Consider the following 16187-nt stretch of genomic DNA (forward strand, 5'->3'; position numbering starts at 1 on the left):
TACTCAGAATTAAATTAATCTTTTTCCAACGTCGTCAAGTCGTAAAGTAAACGAAGCCTGCAGTCCACGGTAGCATATGGTGAGCGAGTGAGATAGCAAACACGTGCCGAAGCAGTGGCACGTGACCCGTGTCAACCCGACGCACGTGAACGTCCAAGTATATTGTGAGGCTTACGGTCGAGCGCCTCCTCTCTTTCATTATGGTACGTCTTATACGGTCTACATGGCATATAAGACGGATAAATGTAAACGGTGTCACGGAAGTCATCGTCGTCAACGATCATTGAACCAACGAACTCGAGAAAAATCTTCGATCCGTTTTTCACGAGCTATTAAAATCGCGGATTTCAGTTTTCAACGTTTAAAAATATCAATTTTCCGGGACATTTTGATCTTCGGTTTCTAGAAGAAGCAAAAAAAAACCAAAACAGTTGGTTTCTAGGTGAACAGAGAGATTTTTTCTTGCAGATAATTTTTTTCGTCATTGACGTTTCTGATTGGCAATTCGTTGTTTTTTTCTCTCAGAATAAATGAATTTGAAAGTTTGAACAAACGTTTTGCGTGAGATGAGTGAACGATCCGGTTGACTCTCTCAATTTAGTGAGACTTTCGGGACACCGAATGCGTGCGGATATCCTTCTACAACCGTGTGAGACACTGCGCCATTAGTTGGTTAACTGTCCAAAGCCATAATAGTATTGCCGATGGTGTTTTACCGCACAATCACGTGGCCACCACAACCGCACGCAGTTTCTTATATACTGTTAGAAACCGTTGGATCGTCAATTTTTATTCTTCATTTATATCACAACTATAAACGCTTGAGTTTTGATTCCTTTGATTTTTATGTTGTGTCAATATCGAACGTGCTCGTTACGATGCTTTTTTTCGATTGAAACATTGAGTTCGTAGAACCGAAGTTTGAGCTTTGATTCCCGAAATAATTTGTACCATCTCGATGTATCTCAATTGAAAAATGCAAATGATCGAATTTAACTCGTCAATCGAAGTGTCAAAAACTCGTGGAAAGTGCATCGAATCAATTTCCACCCGACGAGTGTGTTGACCAAAATTACCGTTTGAGGAATCTTGCTAATTGGCTCAAGAGCAAACAAAAGCTTTCGGCGCCGTACCTATAAGCAGCGCGCGCGCGCGCGGTAACGAGTTTCTCACGGTGTAACGTTTTATTGGCATTCGTGAATGCGAGGAATGCCGTAAATCATATCGACGCTTGCGTGTATTAATATCGTGTGTAGCGCGAGTACAACGAAATGTAAAAATGATGTACACGTAATGCGTGTAATATACTCACTGACGGCTTCGACGAGGTCCGCAAGCAGGACACCGTCGCAAAGGTCCGCCTGGAGGTCGGTAACCCTCCTTTTACAACCACCGCGTTCGAGGTAATGATTCGCCCAGTCCGTGTAAATCTGGAGTCATAATAAGGATTGATAAACATTAAAAAATAGATCGAAAGTCTTTTCAGGGAGGTAAAATGTAAGAAAGTATTTGGCGCGTCGTTCGATTGCGAATCGCGATACTAAATAATAGTTTAATCGCCTTTCTCCATTCCCCCTTCGAATCGGGAAATAATCGCTCTGATCATCCTTCGTACTCAAATGTCACATTAAAAATGTTGTACAATCGATGGAATTGCACCAAGCGATGGAAAGACCGCGCTCGATTATTTACCCGAGAGATCTCGACGCTCGGAGGCATCTGGGAAAGCGATAGATTCGAAAACCCATCACGCTGTGTACATACGACGATCTTGTGAGTATCGGTAATACGTATTTAAAGATACGATATGTGCTCGCATTCGTCTTACATTATCCAAAGTATACGGGCAAATGGACGGGGAGGCGAGTTCCGCGATTATTATTTCCTTGTCATGAGCGCTGAGCTGGTGCAGCCTCGCGGCGATAATTTCTCGCATTTGCCTTTCGTGACGTTCGCGAATCGCTGACGCTTATCTTTGTTACAGAAATAATATGCAGAGCCGTTTACCGCTCGGTCACAAAGAGAGAACTCGATCGAAATCGACGTAGAATTTTTCCGTTGTAAGGTGAACAAGTTTTTGGTCGCTGCTTAAGCAAAAATCGTGGGATTTCCGTGCGAAAGAAATGATTGCGATTTTCCATTTGTAAAAATCCTGAATTTGAAAATGTCCCTGGGACCGCACGTGGAACTCAAAATCGCGAATAATCGATCAAGCGCAAACGGAATTCCCCATACACCGCGCGGGAACAGATACGTTATCGCCATCGTATTCGAGGCTTAATGAAAATTGGCGAGCAGCAGAGTTTGCTGACTCCGAGCGGGCAAGCGAGAAGTAAGCATCATCTCCTCGTTCGGACGCTGCACAGGCCCATAAAGTTAACAGTGTAAAGCTGAGCTGGTGCTGAGACGAAGTAAAACGAATGGGCGTACATAGACGTTCGCGTGGTGAGAGAGATCGATGAAGAAAGTTCAGTGCACGAAGGAGCGGTCGAATTGATAATGTTGCTGTGAATTCCAAAGATCCGAGAAACCGGGGAGATCAGGCAAAATCATAAAACATTATTGGTGCTAACAATGCTGCTGGACAAATCGGATTCTCCATTAAATTATAATTCAAAGTCAGGGCGATAATTAATCCTGGAGCTTATGTGGGGTGGACTGGTTGTTCAGGGGTAGTGTAATTGGAGGGTCCGGAAGCTCACTGATCAGCGATGAATTCGTCATTAGATTTCAACTGTTTCAGCTCGTCGGATCAAGTCCGTGAAATCCTCGCCAGTGTTAGGATTTTACGTCGCCCATTTTGGAGGTTTTTACCAAAAACGTTGTAACTTTCGTGTCGTTTCCAAATGATAATTTCTCAATTGTTCATTTCACATTTGAGCGTAGTCGACTTCCAAGAGCTCGAATACAAGTATCGCCGATGCGCCGAAATGTTTGAAAATTTACTGTCGCGTGTAGCAGAATTTCATTCGCGCTTGTACGTTTCGGCATCGCGTATTAATTTTCATCGAGTTCTCGCTTCACAAAAAATTACATGTTCGTAAAAATTAATAAATATTACGGCATAGAGCCCTACTCCTATGCCACCATATTTCAATATCAAAATCGATTTTCTCACACCCTTGAAAGTCTGAATAAAAAAGTGGCTGAGCAAAACAATGAACATTATTTCGCAGTTATTAAACGCCATACAGAAATTATCGTTGTTCTTGTAGCAGCGTACAAAGAGGACACGCTGCCTGCTAACAGCGACTGCGGAAACGCAGGCGAGGTAGAGACCGAAGGCAGAAGACTGATGGTGAATAAGCGGAGAGTGTGTCACGACACTGCGAAACCACGACTAATGGTGAATACGTCACGACCATGGAGCGTGGACAGAGCTTCCCGTAAACAATAACAGCTCTGTGCGCCTCCAGAACTTAGTTACTTACCGTACGTTCGGTGCGCGTGTGCACGTGTTTATGTGGAGTACTTTCGTCATCTAATACAGAAAAGAGGATGAGTGAGTCACAAAGCTTGATCTTCGAGTAGTTTTACGCTGACAGTTCCAGGGAGTGATTTCGTATTGGAAAGCCCTGCTGCCTTGGGCTTCACTTTTTATCCGGAATGACGAAAGGTCGCGAGCCATCAGCCAGAACAGCTGGAGACAATAATGGAAGATCATAAAACTCGAGAAGTAGATTTGGCAGTTAAAAAGTGTGTGCAATTAAATCGACTGATGTCACGAGTGTTCTGATACGAGTCCGATAGAACCAGCATGGACGAACAGACTCGAAGATTTCTCCTGGTTCAACACTGTAGGCGCTGTGAAGTGGCGCGGACGCCTCTGAATCATTCCCTTCGAAGATAAATATTCTAGTTCCCTGAAACGTTACTCCGCGAGAAATATCCATGACTTTTCAATAGCAAATCCATCGCTAGGACGATCGTAAAAATCTCGTTCGAAGATGCTGGTCACCCTCGTGACTCGACGAAGCTTCTCGGGTTACGAGCATTCGAAAATCCGCTATCGAGGAACGAAGCCGCACTGCTCGAGTCTACATGCTCTTTGTCGATATAAAGTTAGACGAAATAAGAGACGTCGGCAGGAGAATGCGACGAATGGTAAACAGAAAAGTCAAACAAGAGCATGAGACAATGCTGGACACCGAGAAAAGGTACACGGAGAGTAAAGATTAGTCAGAGAGTACAAAAACACGAGGTCGAGCTTTTTGTCAGGGTTCCATACGTGCTTACATCCATGATGTATGCACCCAGTGGTGCATAGACATTGAAGCAAACACCTTGTGCGTATGTATACAGAGCACTCCAAAAATCGAATGGAGAGCAGAACTGCAGGGCTGAAGAATCGCGGAATTTAGCTCGAGGATATTCGTGCTAAGCTTTTTCTCTTCGGACGCAGCGTAGATGACAGCTGAATTTTGGAAGAATCGGGGATCCCGGAATCACGTTAAGGTGATGGAGCAATCGCTATCTCGCCACCGTGAGTGCGAGAGAGATAGCTGCAATTTTCGAAATTGAATATGTTCGACACGGTTCGATCAATAAAAAAAAGCCCCTGTCAGCGTATTTTTGCCATCTTTCCGCGTCCGCTGACAGAGCCTTTTTTGATTAGTCAAACGACAGCGGAGAATTTTCATTTCGAAAATTCGAGGTGAGGTTAGTCGACTGATCCATGCTCTTAAGGCGAGGGTGGATCGAGACGATACAAAATGTTGCCATGCTAAACCATGTTAAATACATTAAAAATTTCAAAATTATAAGAATTTCATAAAATTTGATAAATGTATTCTGTAAAAAAAATATAAGAAAATATAAATTTTTTTAGATTTTTCTACCACATAGCTCTCGAGTAACTGAACGCTAAAGTTTACGTGTATAAGCATAGAGTTTACATAAATACAGTTATACATCTCGGGCATAAGAACTTGGATTTAACGCTCAATTATTCGATAACTTGATGTCAAAGAATCTTATCACCAAATTTGATCAAATTCTGATTATTTTGATTTCGTGATCCACCCTCCTTAACGAGCATGCTGGGTCTCGAGGCGCCAACTTTTCATGCTGAACTTTTTCCCCGCGTCGCTTTATCCTGAGGACTGACGGAGCCGAATAAGGCTTTTGACGGCTGAACGTTTTCCGCTGTCAAACGTAAAGTTCATCGGCGTCAGTTTCGTTTCGAAAGGCTTGAGGGATGAAAATCCCGAGTTCGGGGTCCACGGGAACGAGTTTTGCGGCGCCCTGTACATGTGCGCTTATTCTTGGGTCGAGACTCAGCTTTCTCGGTTGCATTTATGCCCTACCTATATATTTTCCTCGTACTACGCGCACCGAGGAGACACTTGCGTTTCGGTCGCGTATTTGCGGCAGTGCAATCCCGTGGCTGTTGCAGCAGCAGCAGCAGCAGCAGCAGCAGAGAAAGAGTGAGGGAGGGAAAGAGAGGAAGAAAGGGAGAGACATTTCGCTGCTGTTGTAAGGCTGTTGAGAGAGCGCGCGAGTCTCGCGGGCCGCGTGTGCCGCAACGTGAACGAGAGCGCGCGCAGGCCGAAAGTGAGGAGAAAAAGGGAGACGAGGAAAAGACAGATAGAAGCGAGGAGCGAGACGACGCGACTATTTTTGTTCGTTCCAAAGAGAGAAATGAGATTATTTCCTTCATAATTTCGGGTCACCGCGCCTCGCGGGCAACGAGAGAGAGGCGACTCCTCCACTGGCACTAACGACGACTAGAACTGGCGCTTCGTCAGCTCTCAGTCTTTCGATGTTCATTTTTTCCCCCTTCATCTCCTGCTCCCACTTTCGTTATTTCTTTTCGTCTCAATTTTTTATATTCTCGTTGCAAAAGAAATGTCACAACGAGACTGTTTTCACTCGGATCTTCTACGGACCTGTTGGCTTTTCCAGATTTTTTTATCTCCCTTTCTCAGAATGACGCCGAATCTCACGAGCATTTCGGAATAACGTCGCGACGCGAGCCGCTGACGTTGGATAACCGCGCGCCGGGGAAATGAAACGTCTGCTTTTTACTTCTTTCCCCACGTGCTCCCATCGCCCCCCTCCCCGCCCCCGCCCCGCTCGTGGCGCGGCTTCCAACTGCAGGAGCTTCGAATAACAAAAAAAGTGCGTTTAAACACATTTTTCTGATCGCTCTCCTCAACGCAAACATTTTTCTAGAATAAAAAGCACAAAATTGCGTCCGTTATTGTTGTACCTGGACCGTGTTTCTTGTAGAATCGGCTTTGATGTCGTCGCTCGAGCTCCGAACCGATCTCGGCGCTCTGATGCACGCCATGACGACAGCTTCGAGCAATCCCTTCGGTTGCGACGAGTCGCGTTGATCAATAAACCGTTTTCAAACGACGAGAGACATTCGAGGCAATATTTAACGGTGGCATGTGATATTGTCATGCTGCAATGCCCGAATCCACCAATATCGATGAGCACATTGAGCCCCAAACGATCACGATTCGATGAAAACTTCACGCGAACGTTCACGAAGAAGCGATATGACGATCGTTCCCGAGATTCCGTATCCGGAAAAAGTCGTCCGTTGCGGAATTGCGATTAGGACAATTAGAAACAGCGATCGCAACGAGTTTAGATCGATATCTAGACCGAGGATCGGTGCAAGAATTTCGCAAGTGATTTTCTTCTCCAGAGCTCTTGTTATTTATAGCTCCGTGTTTGTCTGCTCGTCAGTCTAATGGCTATTCGGAACTATTCGGATGAATAATTGGTCGCAGTCCTCGATAAACAACCGAGAGCACTCGTAATGAATTTCACTGTTTCAAAAAATACCCTCCGACAAGCAACACTTGGGTGCTGCTAAAGATCGTCAACGCGAAACGCACTGCCAGGGCGAAGAAAAAACGTCGCACTGACTGCTCGGAGCTCACTCTCGAGCGCAAACGAGCGAGATTGAATCGAGTAGAATAAGCCGTAACACGAAACACGATATACATAATAGAGACGTCGAGGGTGTTTGTGACACACGGTGAAGATCGCCAAATTATCCGATTATTCAATTTAAATGATATTCGTTTAGGGACAAGATATCGAGTTTGACACTCCGTCGTTCATCAGGCACACTTGACGAGCGGCAGAACCTCTTCCATCGGACGTTGACAATGAAGAAACGAGCGAAAAGCACTGCACCGATCTCACGAGGATGTGAAGAATGAAATAAAGTAAGCACTCTCCAAACCGAATGATATTCACTTCCCGATTATAGAAAAATCATCGGAAAAAAACACTGCAAAATGAAAAGAATGAACCGCGATGATTGCCTCCCGAGGAAAAGATTTGCTTCGAGAAAAAGCGATTGAAAAGCCAAAATGAGTCCCGAATAAGAAATTGATGAGAATCAAGCGCCTCGAGAGAGACGATAATGACGGAGGACTGGAGGCGGAAATCTTAACGATCGATTAACAAATTCCGCGATTAATTAACGATGGACACGGGGTGTCGCGGCACAGGGCACGCGCGTGGCGCCCGCTCGACGATGCCGTTCATCAGTGATAAGCATCTTCGGATTCTGGGCGCCCGGTGAAACGCGAGGGGAGAAAAACCCTACGACGAGATTGCTCGTGGAGCGGGGACCGAGGGAGGCGACGTTTACGACGTAGGTAAAAAGACACGCGTGCTAAGACACGTTTTGCCGGCGTTTTCTATAGATAAACACACGCGTGGTGGGATCTCAAGGAACACGGAACGAATGGGAAAGGCGTCCCGACGCCTCGACGCACCGGACGTAACTGAATACCCCGCTATACGCTCTCGCTCGTTCGGGCATAGACGTCTTCGCCGTCTTCGTTCCAGCGACTACGCTGCCTCGACTCTTACGTGCACACACGTGCGTATCTATAAACATACGTGTGTACACGAATGTACAAGAAGATCGGCGCGTATAGGTGAGCCAAATACGTGCACGCATGAGCCCCGACGTGCAACGTACGTGAAAGCTAAGTTCGGGCTAATTTCGCCCACAGTTTTACATTCGTGTATTATTCTTTTAGAATATTAACCCCAACAGACGGAGGAAAGTCCCATCAAACTCAAGACGAGGCTTCAAGTTGGATTTTTTGGGGTTTGAGGTTTGAGGCGCAGAAAAAAAAGGTCAATGGATGTTTGAAACCGTTTCGATTACGGAGGTTTACGGAATTCAACTTTTTTTCCCCCCTCCAAAAATTGTATTATTCTTTTGAGTATCTAGGCACGTCAAATTAAAATACAGCTTTGTTTTTCTTCCTAGCACACGTCGAGACTTATTTTTATTGATACGACATACGTGTTTTAGAATTTTTTAACAATTTTCAAGAAAAACAAAAATTCGTGGATTCAAATTTAAGTTTTTACTTGAATAACCAACAGCATCGGTTGAAAACAATCGTTTGTATGATTTTTTGTGCAACACCCATTTCTTCTTTTATAATATTTATAGTTATATATGACAGAAGTTATCGAGAGAATTAACACATTTGGGAGAAGCCATTTGTCTGATTTGTTACCACACAAAAAATCACCCAAATAATATCGTACCACAATCGATCCACGTAAACCATAAAATGATTTTAATCACGACAAAAACCACGACTAGTGCGTCGTGATAAATATTTAAGCACCATCAGCACAAAAATATAAAAAAAAAAGTAATTTTCGTGATGGATTTTTTGATTATTTTTTTCGTAGCTCAGCACTTGATCATTCATTTTTTAACGGAAAAGTCTCTTCTCATCCGAAGCAAGCGACTTCGCGTCAGCAAGTTTACTGTCATGGACGCACCCGAACACAATAATGTGTTTATAAGCGCGAGTCTGAGACGCGTTAGTGTATTTTGAATGTATGACTGTACACGCGTGCTAATAGTGACGTGCTTCGGCACAGGCTCGGGATACATCATCGCAAAGATTCATGACAGCGTCGTCAAGCTGACTGTGAGACTCGAGCGGACGAATGTGTACGTGCTAGTTTAGGATTTTCCCGACGTTCGCGTGCGGTGTACACCGCGGTACGGCACATCTTGAATACCATCGCGGACAATCGTCGTCGCGATGATAATGATTCTGAGCCTCCGAAGAGCACTTCAGGACGAATTTAGACCTCAAAAATGCTCGGCGATTCTTTTGTACTGGGAAAGAACAGCGGAGCGTTGGTCAGAGTGTTTTTTTAAGCAGCGACTACGTCAGCGGGTATCCTTCACTAGAAAAAAAATACAGCTCATTTCTGTATTTGTTAACCTCGTTGTTTTTTTTTATCTGTTGCCGAACTGATATTCGCATGTTGGCGCGAGCACTTTAGAAAGGGGATAAAAAGCGAGCGAAGTTATTGGAATTTTGAGCTTCAAGCTTGTATCAATAAACTTTGTTTCAATGCAAATTTATTAACTGTTTGACTCGGTCAAAAACTGCGTGTGTTTCGAAATCGTGCTAAATGTCAGAAAATTTGGCAAATTGTTCGTTTTGTTTTCCAGAATCGAGAAAATGAGTAGCAAACTATACGAGTGAACGTACTCAACGCAGGTTTGATTACTTTTTAAATCGCGGTCGTGAAATTAACGATTTTGTGAAGGGTTTTAAAAAAATTCGGTGCAGTTTTGTACGATGTCAAGTGAACTGATGGAAGTGCCAATTCACCGTCTCTACGATACGTCGCGCGATGAATTAACAAAAAATTATCGACGATCTCGACGTCGCCTTCGATCGAGGATTGAACATTTGTTATTGTAACGAGGAATTAGAACTCGAATTCTGTCTCCAAATTTTAACGTATACTATAATTCGAGCAAAATATTTCTCCGCGACTCGATTCCCCCTCTCCAAGTTTTCGCGAGTGTCGAGATAGACCGTTGAATTTATTTTAGTGGAGATGGAACGCGATCGAACGAATAGGTCCGATGATAAGAGCAGAACTTGAAAGCCACGAAAATAAAAAGATAAGTTTACTGTTTTTTTTTAATTTTTTTTTTTAATTTTTTATTACGTTGTGAATGATTTAACTAATTAAATGAATAAATTTCATTCGATCTTTAAAATCAAATCGTCATTTTCTTCAACACAAAATAGAATTCTTACATTATTGTCACTTTTTAATTAAATAATTCATCAAACCACTAATTTATGAAGGTATTATTCCCATATTTTCACAGCAGGACTGCTATTGGAAAAATGATTGCAAACTTACATCGCAACAATCGAGATACCAGAGGTCAGACTTTTTATTCGGAAGAAACGTCCTTGGACGATTCCTAGACATGCTCCCGATGTACGTGACGGAACGTAGGCACGTTAGGGAAAAAAATACTAACGAAAGTCCCTAGAAATCGAAAAATCGTTGAAAGCGAGAGGGAGGGAGAGAGAGAGAGAGAACAATCTCAATGTAAAGCTACTTAATATTGTAAAAGTTCACGGAGGGTGGTCAAAGTGCAAAAAAAACGCATATCGAGTGTTCCGTCCTCCGTCAAAGGCCACATTAGTTGGGAAGGGGAAAACACACATGAACATTCAGAGCAGGTGCCGGCCAACTATCGATTGCTATTCCGTTCGCTCGGACGTATATATACGCGTCCACCCATCATTAATTGTAATGCCGCCCATCATGCGCCCCTCTCCCGACCGTTTAACGTACTTGCTTCAAATGATATACATATACGAGGTTTTTCGCACAAAATTGAACGATCGGCGGGCAGTTTTTTCACGATCGAACTTCTGTTTTCTTTTCTCTGTTCAAACAAATATCTCTTGCATCTTGCGTCACTCTCGATGCCTGAATATCAATTCCGGGTCATGCACGAACGTCGAAGTTTCGATGTATGAACATCGAAACTCATTCTTTCGAAGAGCAACGCTATTTTAATTCGTGATTTGAATTTCCTCTTTCGCAACTTTATCATCCAATCGAAATAAAATGTGAAATTATTACGAATAAAGTGATGAAAGCACACGAATGAAAAACTGGTGTGATCGCGCTTGACAGAAAATCGTTTGATTTCGAGTGAAAAACTCCGTCCGTCCAGACACTCCGCGGAGCTTTCAGCAATCACGAAATTCAAATGGTTCGACACTACCGCGGCGATAATGAGCTCCGAATAACTGGAATATCGATCACCAGGCCTGGAGCTAACTTTGGCAGCACATCTATTTACGTGTCTGGGCTATTAAAGGTACGCAATTATGAAATAAATAATGGCAGACACTTGTGGAGATCACGTGATTTCGAGATTTGACACGTCAGTTCTCCTCCGCGGGATTGAACGTACAACGCGAAATAATATAATAAGCGTGCAAAAAGCGTGTGTGGTAGTAAAAACTGCTCATCAATAGGTCGAAAAAAAATATTATTATCCCTGCAATCAATCATCGAGACAACACTCGAGTCTTCTGCGTCCGGTGGAGCGTGCGGAATGGAGGAAAAGGAATTAGCGCGAGCGATCAATCATCGATTCGTCGCATTTACTTTTTCGCAGATTTCGAGTGGATTCGAATAGAAGAGAGCGAAGTAGCCTCGGCTCCGTTCTTCCCGAATTAACATTCGCATATACGCTCCGCCGACACGGCGAATCCGAAGGACGCGATTGGTGTGGATTCCTCCTGAGGAAACCTCAAAAATTGAAGCAGACGAAATCGCTGAAATTTTTTCACCGCCCCGGCGGCAGTTTGTAACGAGAACCCGAAGTTTTCGGGTGTTGAGAATCCCATGAAAATTTGACTGGTCGCCCCGCGCGCCTCTGAAACGGCGTTTCCTCCTATTGTCACACGGAGCATCAGCATTGTTGGGAGACAAATTTTGAGATTATTTTAGCTCGTACGGAACAATTTTACACGCTCTGACGTAATTCGCGCGGCCTGATCCATCGGGATTTCACGCATTAGTGTGACAGAGCGACGAGGTAATTTGTGACTAAGCTTATCCCGTCGACGCAGCTTTAATATACTACTCTGGTGCGGGAAACACGCGCTTTAATATATACGATCGCGACTAAATTTCACCGCTCTGACTCATTACAACAGAACGTAGGTACACGCGGATATCTCGCTGACTCGAACTATGCTTACGAGGATAAAACGTATTGGTGCATGCGCGTACACGCTTGTGCGTGGACGCAGCGGACTCGAGAGTGTCACTTAAATTTAGCATCTTAAATAGGATAACGAGCGTCATTTTGTCCACGTGCGACTTCCTCCCGAGCGCGGAGCTCGCACCTATGCGCGACAACTTTTCCTGATCCTCACCTCCGCGCAGCTATATACCTGTCGTTACTGTGTTCGCAGCCCAACATTTCCGGGTTCTGTGTGAGCGCGCACGCAAGACGAGAATGAATTATTTCATTAAGATTCGTTTCGCGGACGTGCGAATTTTCGTCGCAATTTATTATTTCAATGTCCGTCACTAAATTCCGGAGTCGCGGCAGTGCGATTGCGTAATTCGGTTTCGTTGTAATTCATTTAAAATCACCTTGAATGAAGCTGATTTTCTGGAGCCTCGCGCGCACACGAGCGAATCGAGGACATCGCCCTTTTTTTCTTCCGTGTGTTATTCCTGTCACCGTCAAAAGAGCGGAGAGTATAGATAAGAGAGGGGGAAACGAGAGAAAAGAGCGAGCGCGACAGCGAAACACCGTTCGGCCTGTAGGCAGTTCGGTAGTCAAAAATTGAAGAGATAAAAAAGGCTCCTGTAGGGTCTTACGTGCGAGGTTATGGGCACCCAAACCAACAGAGACCCAGCAGAGCACGCGAAAGTATACACGCCCACAGTGCGACAGTCAACTTGTACTCCGTTCGACAGTTTTTACCCTCGCGCGATTGTTTATTTTTTCATCGCGTTTGAATGAACTTTGGGTAATTAATCCCATTGAAGGGCGCATCAACGCGCGGAATTCCGGCTATGCGATTCCTGCCGAGAGCGTTGAGCTTTGATTAGAGTGATGAATTTCAAATGGGCGGCGATGGAAAAGTTGTTTCGTGCCAGGACCGGTAGTCGGAAAATTTGATAAACTGGATTAATTGAATTCTGTTTGTACTCTTTCTACGTTCGAATCTCGATGACTGAATCCGTTTTTTTTTCGTCTTTTTAATATCGGCACGAGCGATATTGAACCTTCGGAGAAGAATTTCCGCGTGCAACCGGAGAAAGCTAGTGAAACGTACACACGAAAGATCGAACGAGAGGAAAAAGTTTTGATGCTTCGCGAGAGCTCTCGCTCGGGCCTCGCGAGCCTCCTGCCCCTTCGCCTCGGACCCTCCATTCGGCATCTCTTTTTTAGCCCCCTCCCGGTTTTTCCTCCCTCGCGGTGCTATCTCGATATCACGGCGAACCTAATTTCGGTCCCTGGCGGATGGGCACACGCCCCCGAGCATCGGAGTAGCCCCTTCGTAATCACACGACAAAGGCACAAGCGAATCTCCTCTTTTTACTCTCCCTTTCGTATCTTCTCGTACCTATCCTCGTACGGATCCGCCCACGCATACGCGGAAACGCGCGCACATGTACGGGTGCACTTGGACGAAACATACGTCAACGTACACCGACGTGTCTATTATTTTCGACGTCTGTGCCACTCACCGGCTCTCAAACCTCTCGCTTTACTCCCCGGTGCGCGCCTCCGACCCTCCTCTGGTACGAGGAACCCCTTTGGCGGTCTGTCGTGTCGTGGCCGACGCAGAATCCTGCTGGTGAGCACCGCACCGGGGTATCCACAAAGTTGTCGCTTCGACGGAAACTCACACACTGCGAGGCAATATTACGCCGGTTTGGAGTGAAGCCTCTATATGTACGTTCAATTTCATCGAAGGCCTTATCCGAGCGAGCGAGAGAGAGAGAGGAAGCATCAGGGACCGCACCGATTAACTCTCCCGTCTCTCTCTCTCTCTCTGACTCGGTCACCATCCGTATGAGCGAGAAGCTCATTGTCCGCGTATATCTACAGTCATTTGATGTGGCTCTTGTGTACGTTGCGTCACACAGAGATCCGCAGAGACGTTAAGAAGTTTCACTCACACTTGGCCAACGGTTACACGACTGGATATGCAATTATGCAATTTTCACACGCTCCGAGAGAAAACAAGAGAGAGAGGGAGAGAGACTCGGTGCGTGAGGGGATGGAAATTCCAAGTGCGGAAGCAGAAGGGTATTGGAGCATAGAGAAACGGGAAGAGGGTGTGTTAATGCTCGTTGGGGGTGCTATCTTCATTATTATGCTTGATAAGTGAATCAAGAGAAGTAGCATCAGGGATGTGGTGATATTAAGACTTTATTGCGTGGGAAGGATACACCGTGGAGTGGGCGCAGCTCATTATTTATATGAAAGCAGGAAACGCTTTGTTTGGGATTTATATTAAAAATGTAGAGCGAGCACTCGATGTGTGCTCGAGGACTTTGGTTCGTACTGATCGATCCAGTTGATGCTCTGATAAAAATTAAGTGTTGCCGGTTCGTGATAGTTTTTTTGTTGGGGGCCGAAGGTTTATTTTTCTCTTGACATTTGAAGGGTTGATTGAGAAAGGAACTTTCAGCGTGTTTCCTTATCGACAGGAACCGCGTTGAGTGTAAAGTGCCGAGGAATTGTGAAATATAGCGAAAAGCGGAGTCGCAAACTCTGATCGGAAAGTCAGACAACTTGGGTATACTTTCTTCATAATTAGTTTGAAACTAGTCGAGTGTACAGAAGAAGAGGAGACAGGAGGCCGTCCCCGATTTCGATGAAGCGATCTCCCGGTAGTTTTGATCGAGACAACCCTCTCGCGAATTCGGCTTCGATTCGCTTCGAGTTACGGTGAAACTTGGACGACACAAAAGCCTCGAGGAGAAGTCGAAAATTCGTCTGGTAACGGTTGGGAACCACTGTAAGTGAATTATGGTCCCCTACGCGAAAAGAAGACTCCGGAGCCTCCGAGAATGCACCCTCATCTTCCCTCAGGACGTCCGATTCGTACGTGTTCGCGGCAAGAATGATACAGTGGCACGAGGACCATTCGCTCTTCGTGAATTTCGACGTCGCCTGCGCTTCACAAATTTTCTTTATTCTGCTTTACGATATGCGCATATCCGAAAAACCAACATCGAGCATTTTCCGAAAAAGAAGCAACGACTCGACACGTCCGCGTACGAGACGATAGCAAAAAAAGTGTTTCGCTATAAAACATCCTGAAAACTTGTATCAAGCGGTGATTGGAGCGTTCGGGAAAATGCGTTTTGTTCCCATACCTCCGGTCGCCATGGTTACATGGTGTGTGCCTCAATGTGCGGAGATGCGGAGCTTCGAGAGTTATTTCAACGCATCTCACCACTACGAGTATCTCTGTGTGTCGCGTTTGTCGATGAAGAACGACACTTTCGGCTGGCATGCAATATTGCGCATTAGTCACAAAACGCTTTGGAAAGTGCTTTGTTTACGATTTGCAAGTTTAATCTCCCCCTACGGAGACTAACGTTCGATGGAATCAGCATTCTATTCGATGGAATTCGCACCGCTAGTACACGCTCGTACTGTAAGTTCGCACCCTTCGAATCTCAAGTTGGATGTTATCGACGGCATACGCAATCCAAGTCTGTTTCGTAGTGCGATCTTGAGAAAGAGAAAACAGCGGAAGATCGGGCGGGGAGAGGGAGAGACGCGATAGCAGAGGAATTTCGGCTGTTGGCGCAAACCCGCGATAATTATTTCGTTCCCTGCGCGCCCTTCGTACGTGACCATGTTTCCGAAGACATCGAGATCGATTGATTTTCTCCTCGCGAACGCACCGGCGAGAGGCTTTTTCATTGGTCACGAAAGAGCATCACGTTCGATCCTTAAATATGTGTTTCTCTACCAATCACGAATTTAATGCCACGAAATCGTGTTGTGAGATTTAAACATGGAAAAATTCGCGCCTTATCTGCGTGACCGATATCGGTCACGTCGATGTTTCTCGCAGACCTCCCGCGCTTACAAGTTCGAGTGGGGAATTAGAGCCTCTTCCCGAAATTCGGCTCAATCGACGAGAGCTCGCTTTCTCTGGTCTGGGACGCCAACGAGATTAGTCAACTGCAAAAAGGACGCTCCGGATTCTCCAAATAAATTGTCGACTGGCCACCTCTAATGTCGATAATCAACAACAACAATTAACATTCTTCGAAAGCTACTCCATTCTCAGGGCGAGTGCCGACGAGGGATCAAATCCGCGCTCATGGAGTCTTATTTTTATTTGATTATT

The 16187-nt window shown here is 45.1% G+C and overlaps 1 protein-coding gene across 2 annotated transcripts in view; it reads right to left on the minus strand.

Moving 5' to 3' along the window:
• sick (sickie) overlaps positions 1-16187 on the minus strand; it is a 268982-nt gene that overhangs the window by 183491 nt on the left and 69304 nt on the right. For both annotated transcript variants that reach the window (XM_043420505.1, XM_043420504.1), the window contains exon 3: positions 1313-1430. In XM_043420505.1, the coding sequence (XP_043276440.1) occupies positions 1313-1430 (118 nt within the window). The remainder of the gene's footprint in view (positions 1-1312; positions 1431-16187) is intronic.

The sequence above is a fragment of the Venturia canescens genome, chromosome 5 (assembly GCF_019457755.1).
Source record: "Venturia canescens isolate UGA chromosome 5, ASM1945775v1, whole genome shotgun sequence".
NCBI lineage: Eukaryota > Metazoa > Arthropoda > Insecta > Hymenoptera > Ichneumonidae > Venturia > Venturia canescens.